The sequence below is a fragment of the Rattus rattus genome, chromosome 3 (genome assembly GCF_011064425.1).
Source record: "Rattus rattus isolate New Zealand chromosome 3, Rrattus_CSIRO_v1, whole genome shotgun sequence".
Classification (NCBI taxonomy): domain Eukaryota; kingdom Metazoa; phylum Chordata; class Mammalia; order Rodentia; family Muridae; genus Rattus; species Rattus rattus.
The window spans coordinates 122544194-122557196 of record NC_046156.1 but is presented as its reverse complement, the minus strand read 5'-3'; the positions used below and the strand labels follow the sequence as shown (position 1 = coordinate 122557196).

At 40.2% G+C, this 13003-nt stretch overlaps 1 protein-coding gene across 1 annotated transcript in view; it reads left to right on the top strand.

Annotated features, from left to right (window-relative positions):
- The window catches only part of Pik3ca (phosphatidylinositol-4,5-bisphosphate 3-kinase catalytic subunit alpha), a 78445-nt gene that overhangs the window by 55553 nt on the left and 9889 nt on the right, over positions 1-13003 (top strand). Inside the window, exons 8-16 of the mRNA XM_032898544.1 lie at positions 145-297; positions 376-510; positions 4745-4869; positions 6272-6353; positions 6610-6774; positions 6959-7062; positions 8664-8835; positions 10995-11101; positions 11501-11622. Coding sequence (XP_032754435.1) covers positions 145-297; positions 376-510; positions 4745-4869; positions 6272-6353; positions 6610-6774; positions 6959-7062; positions 8664-8835; positions 10995-11101; positions 11501-11622 — 1165 coding nt within the window. The remainder of the gene's footprint in view (positions 1-144; positions 298-375; positions 511-4744; positions 4870-6271; positions 6354-6609; positions 6775-6958; positions 7063-8663; positions 8836-10994; positions 11102-11500; positions 11623-13003) is intronic.

Genomic DNA, 13003 nt, shown 5'->3' with positions numbered 1-13003 from the left:
AAACCTTTTAATTTTGAAAAGCCAGTGCAGCTTTAGTAGACTTTATGTAGAGATGACTGTTGAATTCTCCTCCCACAAAAGAAGCGTATTTGGAAATGTGTGATTTGTTCACAGAATCATGAGTATTTTCTTTGTTTTGTTAAGGAGCACTGTCCGTTGGCCTGGGGAAATATAAACTTGTTTGATTATACAGACACCCTAGTGTCCGGGAAAATGGCTTTGAATCTCTGGCCTGTACCACATGGGTTGGAAGATCTGCTGAACCCTATTGGTGTTACTGGGTCAAATCCAAATAAAGTAAGCTTTTTATTATCAGAAATTAGTTTGTTTATGACAGCTAAGCACACTATATATAATAACCTTTCTCTATTATAGGAAACTCCATGCTTAGAGTTGGAGTTTGATTGGTTCAGCAGTGTGGTGAAGTTTCCAGATATGTCTGTGATCGAAGAGCATGCCAATTGGTCTGTGTCCCGAGAAGCCGGATTCAGTTACTCTCATACAGGACTGGTGAGGACACTCTGAGCTTCTTATGCCTCAGCAGTAGTGTCTAGAGATGAGCGTGTTCTTCTGTGTGTACAAGGGTTGTTTGGTCCTGGGGTGAATACTGTTGAGCTCTGTAGCAGTAAAGAACATTTTCTGTATCCTCTTATTCCACCTGTACCTGTTTCTTCTTGCTTTATTTGAAGCCCTGTTAGATGCCACTGTATATAAAACATTGGTGTAGATGCTATAATGAAGTAGTGGGCCATACAGCACGGTACGGTAAGGGCACAGAGGTGGGAAGAACAATACTATGATGAGAATAACAAATGAGTGGGTAGAGCTGAGCTGGTGGAAATCAAGCCCAGGAAAAACCTCTGAGTTGAGGCTAAAGTATAAACATGGGTGAACTTTGAGTCAGCAGAAGCAGCTCTTCATCACACCACCTCTAGAAACAGTGTAACTACTCTATGCTTGAGCACCAGAGTTAGATTATGAACTGCTAACTAAGCTGCTGATTAATACTGTTCCTGGCCAGCCATAGTGATAGCAGTGCACAAGCGCTCCCTCCAAGGACACCTTGCCAGACAGACGGCTGTTAAACCATTGTCTTCCTATGCACACAGTGTAAAACAGAACACAATAAACCGAAAGCAATGGTAACACTTTATAAGGGTTGATATTTGTGAATTACAGTGTGTTTATTTTTATAGAACACTTTGGTTTGCCACTTAGATATATAAGAAATGTTTCTTAAGTGTAAGAAAATTCTGGAGTCTTTCTAGATGTTAAGGTACTTTTCTATTCATTCCTTCTATGTTCAAGGAAGACTAACAAGATACAAAGATGTAGAAGAGGAGGGTATAATAACCTGGAAAGTAGAGCAGTACTATATATAGTCAGTAGTACAGTAACACACTGTGGTCGACAGTGCAGTATAGCACACTACGTATGGTCGACGGTACAGTATAGCACACTGTGGTCGGCAGTACAGTATAGTGAGTGCACTGTGGTTGGTATACAGTATAGTACATTACAGTCGGCAGGCAGTACAGTATAGTGTGCAATAGTACAGTATAGTACAATGTAGTCAGTAGTAACATCAAGAAGAATATCAAGATTTAAATGAGTCTGCAAATACCAGGTTTATAAAGCCTGCTTTTCCTTTGTAGGGTTTTTAGACTTTAATTTGACAGAATTTCTCACTTTCCCTCTTTGGGAAAATCAGAGGAATGTGGGCATCACTGTTTCTCAGGCTCAGCCTACATTGAATGCCAAGTGAATCCTGTTTGTAGAATATATGGTATGTGCCAGGGTGCTGAGCCATGTCTGTGGCCTCTGAACCACTAGCACCAAACAGTCAAAAATGTCTCCAGGGATAACCAAAAGTCCATGAGAGACAGGGAAAGCCCACCTTACCTCAGGACCACAGCTTCAGACCCTGATGGTGGATGTGTCTTGTAAGTGCAGTGTCACACCATATATCCTCAGGAGGGTAGAATGAGTGAAAGTATATGTCCAGTGGCAGACAGTAAGTCTGTATTTATATAAGTCAGTAATTAAATAGGGGTGATGCAATCTACATTTTGTGTTAAAACTCTATCCCATATGTGGTATTTCTTTCATGTCCCGTGATGTGTATCACCTTTTATTACTGTAGCATACACTGAGAAAATCAAAGAAGTTAGGCTACAAAGATGGCTTGGCAGATTAGAGCACTTATTCTTGCAGAGGACCCATATTATATTCATATTTGATATATGTGTGTGTAATATATATATTACATATATGAAAACACACACACACACACACGGCTCATGACTATCCAGTTCCAGGTGATCATTGCCCTTGTCTGACCTCTGCAGGCATAAGACATATACACGGACCACAGATATACATTTGTTGATGTAAAATAATTTTTTAAAAAAAAATCTAAAACAGAAAGTCGAGGAAGGGAAAACATGTTTTTGGCTCATGTTTATTCCTCGAGGTAGGGAGGAATAAACATACATAGGACAAAGCAGCTTCATGGTGGCGCTCCAGGTGGCTGCTGGGAAGGGGACAGAGGAGGCCTAAACACAGGCTTCCTTCTTCCCCTTGTTCTGTCCGGGTCTCCCTCCCTCTGTTAGCCGATGCTCCTACCTTAGAGTAGACTTTCTCCTCCTCCTCCTCATCCCTCTAGAGCTTCTCATGGCCACAGTGTGCTTCACTAACAGCTTTGCTCAGTCCAGTCGTGTTGGGCATACAAACTGAGCACTGCACTGTTCGTCATCAAAAGTTATTTCATACGTTTCTAAATGATGAAATGCAGAAGGCAGATGTATATGCAGAGTAAAATAGTGATGAAGAATTCTTTCCTTGATCATGTGACATAAATGAAGTGATTTATAATGAAATGATGAAATAATAAAAATGCAAATAATTCATAATTGTTCAGCATGAAAAATGGCCATCTTGATGTTTTCAGCAAAAGTCTGAGCCATCAGTGTGAAATATTGTGTTATAACAGTATTACTTACAGTTTGACCATGATATTTTAAGCTGAGCTACATGTGGGGAAACTTTTTATTATGCTTAGGTTCTCAATAAAATATGTAGTACAATTGTTTTTCCTGATTTTCTGTAAATTATTTCACATTAACATATAAACATTTTAAAAATACAGAAGCAAGGCTGGAGAGATGGCTCAGTGGTTAAGAGCACTGACTGCTCTTCCAGAGGTTCTGAGTTTGATTCCCAGCAACCACATGGTGGCTCACAACCATCTGTAATGGGATCTGATGCCCTCTTCTGGTGTGCATGAAGACAGTGACAGTGTACTCATATACATAAAATAAATAATACTTAAAAAACTTAAAGTAAAAATTTAGAAGCAGATGAAGTCTGTTGCATGCTAATGATAATTAGTAATGATTTAAGATACCAGGTTTCTGGTCTAGACCCATGTAGTAGCCTCCTAACTGATTTCCCTTCTTTTTTTGAACAGCTGCAAAAGGCATCGTGAAACATAGATCAAACCATGGCGTTCATCCCCTAGGTAGCTCTCAGTGAAACACTTGTCAGCCTAAGCTGCCAGCTCACATGCTGGACCCCCACCTCTTTTGTCTCTGTCCTCTTCATCACTGGCTGTCCTTCGCTTTCATCCAGTTTCTCCATTAGACGAGACTGACTGTTTAGAAAACTCTGCTACTAGAATGGGTGCTCTTTGAGTAGGATCTACTTTGTAACATGAACAGCAAGAATGAGACAGGGTACAGTACATACTTAAAAAGTGCTTGTTCAACGATTACGTCCACTTAGAACCTCCTCACCCTATTGTGTAACTGCAGGATGCATCAGTATATAAAGACCAGCTGACAAGGAGCAATCCTCTTTATGTACTGTTCCAAAAGGCTAGAAAATGATACCCATTTTGAATACTATACTAATAAGTATCTGTAGTCACTGTTCAGATGACCCATTGTACGCGTATGTCTTTTGTTTTTTGTAGTGGTGGGAGGTAGGTGTACATACTCAACTTAGAAGTGGGTCTCTCCTTCCACCATGTGAGTCCCAGGGATCCATCCCAGGTTGTCAGGCTTGGCAGCAAGCATCTTTCTCTAATCAGTGTGCTGTCTCCTGGGCCCTCTTGCTTTGGTTTGGTTGTTTTGTTTTGTTACATGGTATACTCGGGGATTATTTGAGATGTTTGTTATTAAAGACTTGAAGGCAGTAGTCTGTATTTAAAGAGAATAAATCTATTTCCTGAGATTATATAATAAGTTTGTTACTTTCTGTTTAGCTCCTTAATGTTGAAATGCACAGTGCTTTAATGAGTGAGCTCATCTTTTCATCTTTCTTAATTTACATTTAAATTTAAAAGCTTGCCACTAGTTATGAGGATGATTTAGCAAGGAACATGAAAAGGGTTTGCATCTTTATTTTAGTGTACAACTACTTTTTACTCTTTTCAGTCCCGAGCACTATCAGACTATAGTTAGTGGAGGGTAGGGAGGGCCTCATCAGGGAGAGAACCCGGCTGGCTCTTCCCCCTCGCCCCAGTCTAGGCTGAGTTGCTGTGCTGCTGCTTGGTGGCGATGACAGCCACGTACCTGCACCTGCTCTGCAGATGCTGGTTTAAGTAGCTCAGGTGTTCTTACAGTAGTTAACAAGCTGTGTGACGTTTAGTAAGCATCAGTTTGCTATTTTAACATGTATTCATGAATCTCGGGGGAAATCCATGGCAGAAAAGTCCATATAAAATCATACCGTTTTTTTACAGAGTAACAGACTAGCCAGAGACAATGAGTTAAGAGAAAATGACAAGGAACAGCTCCGAGCACTTTGTACCCGGGACCCACTGTCTGAAATCACTGAACAAGAGAAAGACTTCCTATGGAGCCACAGGCAAGTGTGGGGAGTGAGGCTCTCAAGGCAGAAGGCCAAGGGACTTTATTCCTGCCAGGGAACCCGTGAGAGGGACCCAGAACACCATTTGGTTGTTGTTTTAGAGGCTGAATCTTTCACTGTAGTCTAGGTTAGTCTTGAACTCAGTGTATACCCAGGCTGGCTCTCCCTGGAAATCTTCCAGCTCAGCTTCCTAACTAATGCTGGGATTACAGCTGTGCCCATCACTCCTGGCTTGTTTTGACCCATATTTTTACCATAGCTAGTAGAGTAAATAGGATGTAATTTAAATGTTATTTTTTTTATTGATGGTAACCTTTTCAAAAGTATGGATACAGATATTTCTAGAAAAACATTCTATGTTGATACTTAAACATTTAAAAGTTGTTTTTTTTGTTTGATTTTTCCTTTTTTGTTGGAGCAGGATTTCGGGCCAAACTGGCCTTGAACTGTAGTTGAGGATGACTTTGAACTTCTGATTTTCCTGCCTCCACCTCCTAAGTACTAGGATTGCAGGCATGTGTCCCCACAGGTGGTTTACAAGGTACCAGAAATTGGAATGAAACCCAGGGCCTCAGCATGCTAGGCACACGTCACCAACCTGGTACATCCACATCCCCAAGCTTTTTAGAGAATGTTTTAATTGATGGTAGCAGTTCAATCTACAGCCTTTTACAAGCTAAGCACGTACTCAGACTGACCGTTTGTTTTTCTAGAAGTTTTTAGAACATGAAGTTCAAGCAGGAACACATGCACACACGCACATACACTAGTCTGTGTTAGACCAGTTCTTGATGGCTTTATTGGCTTACATTTTTTCCTTGTGGAAGAATCAGTCCTGCTGCTACGTGAGACACTGGTGCATTTTTCCCTTTATTGCATTGCATTTGTTGGGGGTGGGGTCTGATGTGACACAGTCTGCATGTGGAGACTGGAGGACAATCTGCAGGAGTCAGCTCCCCTTCCACTGTATGCACACATCAGGCTTGGTTGGTGCAAAGCACCTTTACCCATCGGCTCTCTCACCCTACACTCTTGCCTCTAACTGGAGGAGTTGCCGTTCATACTCTATAGAGAATCTGTGAAGCTTAGGTCTTGTCTAGTAAGCTCATGAAGTTCACAGAGGTGAACTGTTTTGAGTGTGTGAAAAGCAGAGTAATGTATATGTAATTGTTCTTAACTGTCAACTCGCCTTTATCCTCCATTTGAATCCTTTGTCTTTACCATTTTAACTTGTCTGCATAGATGTGCAAATAGATGTACAACCCTAGTCTTCAACACAAGTTTGGGTTTTCATGGAGGCTAGTAGTAATAATAAACTTAGAACTTAATACAGACGCATGATGGGGAATAAGATGTTAGTCCTTCACATGACAGTATGTGTTTATTACCTCCCCAACAGACACTACTGTGTAACTATTCCTGAAATCCTACCCAAATTGCTTCTGTCTGTCAAGTGGAATTCCAGAGATGAAGTGGCCCAGGTAAGATTATTTAGGGGCTCTTGCACAGAATTCATGTGTTACTTAAATCGACTCTCAGAAAATTTAGAGGAAAAGTATAAATTATTATGATGATATAATTAAGAAAACACCAGTCATAATCATTTTCTTATATAAAACTAATTGTATTGAAAAATATAAAGCAAATTTTAAGTTATTTCATTTAAGCTAAGTTTAAATAAGATGTTTAAACTATTTAGATTTTCATATGTGATGTACTCTTACTCTCTGCTCACAGATGTACTGCTTAGTAAAAGATTGGCCTCCAATCAAACCAGAGCAAGCCATGGAGCTCCTGGACTGTAACTATCCAGACCCCATGGTTCGGAGCTTTGCTGTCCGGTGCTTGGAAAAATACTTAACAGATGACAAACTTTCTCAGTACCTCATCCAGCTTGTACAGGTAAGACACCAGAAGCTGAAAATGCTTTCTTCCACTCCGTACAGCTTACCAAAGTAGCAGCACTGCTTTTATGCTTCTTAAAAATCCATTTATTGCTTGGTTTAGAGTTTTTTCTCTAAGTCCAGCCATAGAGAAATGGGCCCTATTCATCTGAGTTTTTGTTGCTTTTCTTCTGATTCCTCAGGTCTTAAAATATGAACAGTATTTGGATAACCTGCTTGTGAGATTTTTACTCAAGAAAGCACTGACAAATCAAAGGATTGGCCATTTTTTCTTTTGGCATTTAAAGTAAGTCAGATGATTTCCCTACCAAGTTCTCAGATATGTATAGCTCACTGCCCTAGTGAGTTTGTGAATCGTGCTGCTCAGTCTGTCGGGAAAGCTGCGCTGTGCACAGCTCTTTATATGGAGTTAAATGACCAACATAAGTCAGAATTGAATTCTGTGCTGTTAGTACAAATACCTTTTTAAGGATTTGCTTCTATTTTGAGCCAAGTAAAATTTGCCAGATGCAAATTAATGTTGTAATAGGTTTCACTGTATACATAGATGACGTTGTCCCAAAATACAGATCTTACCTAGGAATTCAGAATAATAATGGCAAATTACCAGGTTTCTGGTGAGAAAATAGACTAAGGCAAGAGGATCACGTGTGTGGGTGTGTGTGTGTGTGTTTGTGTGTGTTTGTGGGTGTGTGTGTGTGTGTGTGTGTGTGTGTGTGTGTGTGTGTGTGTGTGTGTGTGTGTGTGTGTGTGTGTGTGTGTGTGTGTGTGTGTGTGTGTGTGTGTGTGTGTGTGTGTGTGTGTGTGTGTGTGTGTGTGAGTGTGTGTGTATGTGTGTGTGAGTGTCTGTGTGTGTGTGTGTGTGTGTGTGTGTGTGTGTGTGTGTGTGTGTGTGTGTGTGTGTGTGTGTGTGTGTGTGTGTGTGTGTGTGTCTGTGTGTGTGTGTGTGTGTGTGTGTGTGTGTGTGTGTGTGTGTGTGTCTGTGTGTGTGTGTATGTGTGTGCGTGCTGGGGGATGAATGAGGAAAGGAAAACAACTTTGGAAGTGTACTATAGTCCTCAAGGTTGTCACAAACCACCTAGAGTACAAGACATTTAGAAACAGGTTTGTGTCTAGTGTAGCTTTGTAAATTTTTGTTTGTTTTTTTTTTTAATTAAAGTTGATATTTAGAGAAGCTATGTTTAAAATAAATGTAAAGGCAGTTGGGAAAATATAAACGTGCTTGCAGGACTTGAGAAACTTGGTAAACTTTTTACTCGCCTCAGTTTACTTTATTATTCTTGTTTTCTTCTTGCTTCTTTTGTATTTCTCATGAAAAATAACTCAAGTCAGCCTAAATCAGTAAAATCCCTGGTTTTTTATTACATTTACACAGCCAAGACCTGCCTGAGACACTTGGCCATTTTCTTCTAAATTGGAAGGTTTTTGAACATTGTGTTATTGATTAAAACATGTATTGGACTAGTAAAAGGGTTTTTCTATCTTTTGAGAAAGCATAGGTGCTAATTTAAGACTAGATATAGGTCAATACCTGAATTAGAATAAAAACCAAGCCCACTGCCTTTGTCCATGTATTTGCTATTCTGCACACCCTCTTGATCAAGATTACAGTTTTGCCTTATCCAGACACTTAAAACAAGCAAACAAAACTGCTTGTGGGGTTGGAGAGGTAGCACAGGGATTAAAGTACTGGCTGTCTCTCAGAGGATGGACCTGAGTTGAATTCCCAGAGCTCATATGACAGCTCAGAATAATCTAGCAGTCTTCTGGCCTCGACATTTACTGAATGTACATGGTATCCAGGCATCAATGCACCCATATGCATTAAATAAGCAAAAAATAAAAAGACCATATATACACATCGAAAAATGTTGCCTGTTCTTTTAGATCTGAGATGCACAATAAGACCGTCAGTCAGAGGTTCGGCCTGCTGTTGGAATCCTACTGCCGTGCCTGTGGGATGTATCTGAAGCACCTGAACAGACAGGTGGAGGCCATGGAGAAGCTCATCAATCTAACTGACATCCTCAAGCAGGAGAAGAAGGATGAGACACAGAAGGTGTGTGAATGGCTCTCCCATTGGTTTGAAAACTTCCCTTGAAGTTGAAACCTGGTGCACACGTACAGTGTAGTTCTTAAGATGTGGATTTGAGTTCTACTGCCTGCCAGTTGTGTGGTAAATTTCTTATGTAGGTTTCTAGGACTCACTGTCTTCAACTGTAAAATAGAAACAATACTTTAAACACAGAGAGCTCGGGAGAAAGAAGCTAATCACATGACAGGCATGTCACCTCCTTTGAGCATAAGTGATGCCCACTATGTGCCCATTTTATATAGCTGTAAGTAATTAAAATGATTCCTCTCTTATTTATAATCTCGGTAATGATTCTGAAATCAGTAGAAGTGAGTTTAACTGGACTCAGCAAGCACATGTCATATTCAGGGTTCTCAGGACCTTTCCACCCTCCTCATTACTGCCAGCTAAAACACAAGCCTTGCCTCCCCTCTGGTAATAGAGCAGATTCCATTTACCGACAAGTCCTGAGGAACATAAATGACCAGTACAGAGTCAGGTTTTTCCAACATCTATGTTAGTAATACTGGAAAGAAAAACAACTTTTTTAAAGTTGGCGCAGACAATCTGAATGAAAGTTACTGTATTAATTTAGAGGCCTTAAAATATATGATTGAATTGACTCTTTGAAAGTGCAGCACAGGTGCTGGAGAGATGGCTCAGTGGTTAAGAGCACTGACTGCTCTTCCAGAGGTCCTGAGTCCAAATCCCAGCAACCACATGGTGGCTCACAGCCATCTGTAATGAGATCTGATGCCCTCTTCTGGTGTGTCTGTCTGAAGACAGCTACGTGTACTTATAATCAATCAATCTATCTATCTATCTTAATTTTTAAAAAGTGCAGCATATAACTTCAAATAGACATTATTAGAAAATATATGAAACAGGCCAAGGTATAGTTGTGGATGGTATATGAATGGCACACACAAGTTTAATCCCAGCAGCACATAAGCCAGGATTTGGTGTAGTGTCTTGTGTGATCCATACAAATGAGTAAGTAAATAAATGTAAAAAGAAGTAAAACTTAGAAAGAATTGTACTATTTCTGATATGGTGATTCTGAGCAACAGGGCACTGCTTTGAAATTTAGGGAAAAAAATTATTTATATTGCAGGAGCTTTGAAAAAATAATTTCTTAAGTATGCTCGAGTCTGCATTACTGATGACTCTTGTACTGTGGCTTAGTTAAGAAAGAGGGTTTCATGACTCAACTTACTGGCAGCCTGAATGAGATTATGGTGAGGACTCTTAATTACAAATGGTTCCTGTGGATAGATTTATGTTTTGCTAGAGTACAGTATTTGTGCCAATATTGGAGTAGAAAGAGATCTCAGTCTTTTTACCTTTACTCAGAAGAGCTGCCTAGTCTGGTGATGAGAATTTTTAGCTATTGACTTAATATTAGAGAAGTGGGGAACCTCACTCCTCAGATTTCAGTGGGAGGCCTGTGCATTCCTACCCCAACCTCTTTTGGGTCATCATATTTTTATTTTCAATAAAGGAACAGTTTCTTTAAACATGTCAGATACTGCTTGATAGTTCGGAATAGATGGATAGATCTGCACAATATAAACTGCATGGAGTGTGAGAGTCTCCATAGCAAGTGCTTTTCCAGATTTTTCCATCCTCCCTCTTTTTTACCTAACTGTGTGAATGTTTGAAGTTTTCTAACAAGCCTAAAAGAATTATTAAGCTCAGATCTAAAGTAGCCTGGTCTTTTCCTTGTCCTCAAATAAAGACCAGCAGACTCGATCAGTGCCAGGAGTCAGTACTTGACTTTTTCAGGCCATGTAGTCTGCCCTTACTTATTGAACTCAGCTGTGAAAGTAACGAGTAGACGCGTGGCAGCAGGGCAGGGTTTTCATGCATGCTCATTTATGAAAGCCATAGCTGGTCAGCAAATAGTACTTGAGAAACTTTGCTTAGAGTCATGTCAGCCAGCAGAGCTTGGCTTCCAGAATCATGCTCCCACCCTGACTGCTCCCCAGTAATACTGCTCCAGTCATGGACTTCCCGATCAACAGAGTTCACCTGGCCCAGGGAACAGAAGCACATGTCACTGCTACATCCCCAGTGTCGAAGGAAGCAGCTGCTACTTTCCCTTATGAACGTCACTTCTCATTCGGGCTGTGCTTTGTTATCAGGTACAGATGAAGTTCTTGGTTGAACAGATGAGACAGCCAGATTTCATGGATGCTTTGCAGGGTTTTCTGTCCCCTCTAAATCCTGCTCATCAACTAGGAAACCTCAGGTAAGCTTAATGCCCTCTCTTGATATGTTTTATTAAGTATTTTTCCATATAAGTCTTAACAAGAATCCAACCTTCTCCCATTCTTACAAAACAACAATAGTAAAATAGCCTTAAACTAGAGCTACATTTATTTAGTTTCTGCTTCTTTGATAATAGTTTAAATCTTTCTATGGTTAGAAGTTCTGATATTATAGACAAGAAGTTGAGAATGGTCTTTATAAAACAAATTATGTATTCTTAGATTGGCTGAATATATAAACATTTTTAAGATTAATTTTTTTAAAGTTTTAATTCTTCTAACACCTCAAAAAGTTATATTGTGTGTGCATTTTAAGTAAACCCAAAGACTGAAAGTATAAAAAGTTACAGTGCCTGGTAAAACCTTCAACTATTTTACAGGCTTGAAGAGTGTCGAATTATGTCCTCTGCGAAAAGGCCACTGTGGTTGAATTGGGAGAACCCAGACATCATGTCAGAGCTACTGTTTCAGAACAATGAGATCATCTTTAAAAATGGCGATGGTGAGGAGAACACAGTGAGCTCATGCTGTGTGCATGTCGCTGTCTTTATACACAGGATATTTATGAACCATGGTGACCTTTTAACCATTTAAGGAGTGGTGTATAATATCTAGAATATTGGAATGTCCTATATTTTACAGTGTGTGTGTGAAGGAGTTTGGGGAATTGGGATGTTATGCTTAATGATTTTTGAACCCAGGGTCGGGAGAGTGTAGACAGATGCAGACACTTCTCAGCTTCCCTCATCTGCCTTGAAGGTAGACGCCCCCCTCTCCCCTGCCATAAGGAACTCACTTGTTCCAAATCTTAGCAGCCAGGTGAGATAACTGAAGGTTGACTCCTATAATTCTGAGTCTAGTACTCCTACCCATTCCCCAGGGAGTAGGAAAGCAAAAGTAGCAAGTCTCTGCCCTTATTCATTTCCTGGGTCAGACTGTGAATTAAATGGGCAGAAGCCAGACTAGCAGGAGAAAAAAAGTGTGTGTGCTTAAGAAATCACCCAGAATATGAGACTCCAAGCTGATCTACCCTCCTCAGCTACATTGGGGCTGAGGAAGGCTGACATTGCAGGAGGGGAATGAGCAGGGTAAGATGAGTATAAGTGGTCACGATACTGCACTGAAACAGTCTCCTCGTGAGAGTTTTTGGAGCTGGACATTGGCACACAACTGTAATTAGCACTTGGGAAATGAAGGCAGGAAGATCAGATGTTCAAGGTCTTCTACAGCTACATAGCAAATTGAATGCCAGCCTGGGCTACATGAGACTTTGTTTCAAAAACTATCATCTCAGAGAAGTCTTCAAATAGGTGGCAGTCAGGACCTGATCTCACCCTCCAGATGAATGTCAGCTTAGTATCAACCTTCCCCAATTGAGCTGAAATTTGATGTCCTTCAGAATCAGGAGCGTTGGAATCATTGTCTGCCTTGGCTTACTTTCTGTGTGCAAGGGTGGTCTGCATAGCATCCATTCCTTAAGCATGTGTGCTAGGCCCTAGGACTATGGCAGTGCCTGCCCTCTTATAGCTTAAAGTTTGGACAAAGACATTTCAACAACTAATTCCAAAAGTGAGAACCATGCAATCTTCTGAGAGCCTTACGAGGAGAATGGACTGCAGGAAGAAATGGGGCTCACCAGTGGCTTGTGAGAACAAACTCAACAGTGAGTGCTGTTGGCCCCAAACTTAGACTCCATTCTTCATAAAGATAAATATTTTATGTAGACTTGGAACATTTTTAAATATCTTTGTTACCCAGATGATTGTGTAAATATTTTAGAAGTGGATTAAAAATTAAAGAACTGCTATTTTATGAATTACCTTGAAAATTGAATACAGTTCTTTATCTCCATCTGATACCAACAGTGATACCATTAGTGTTAA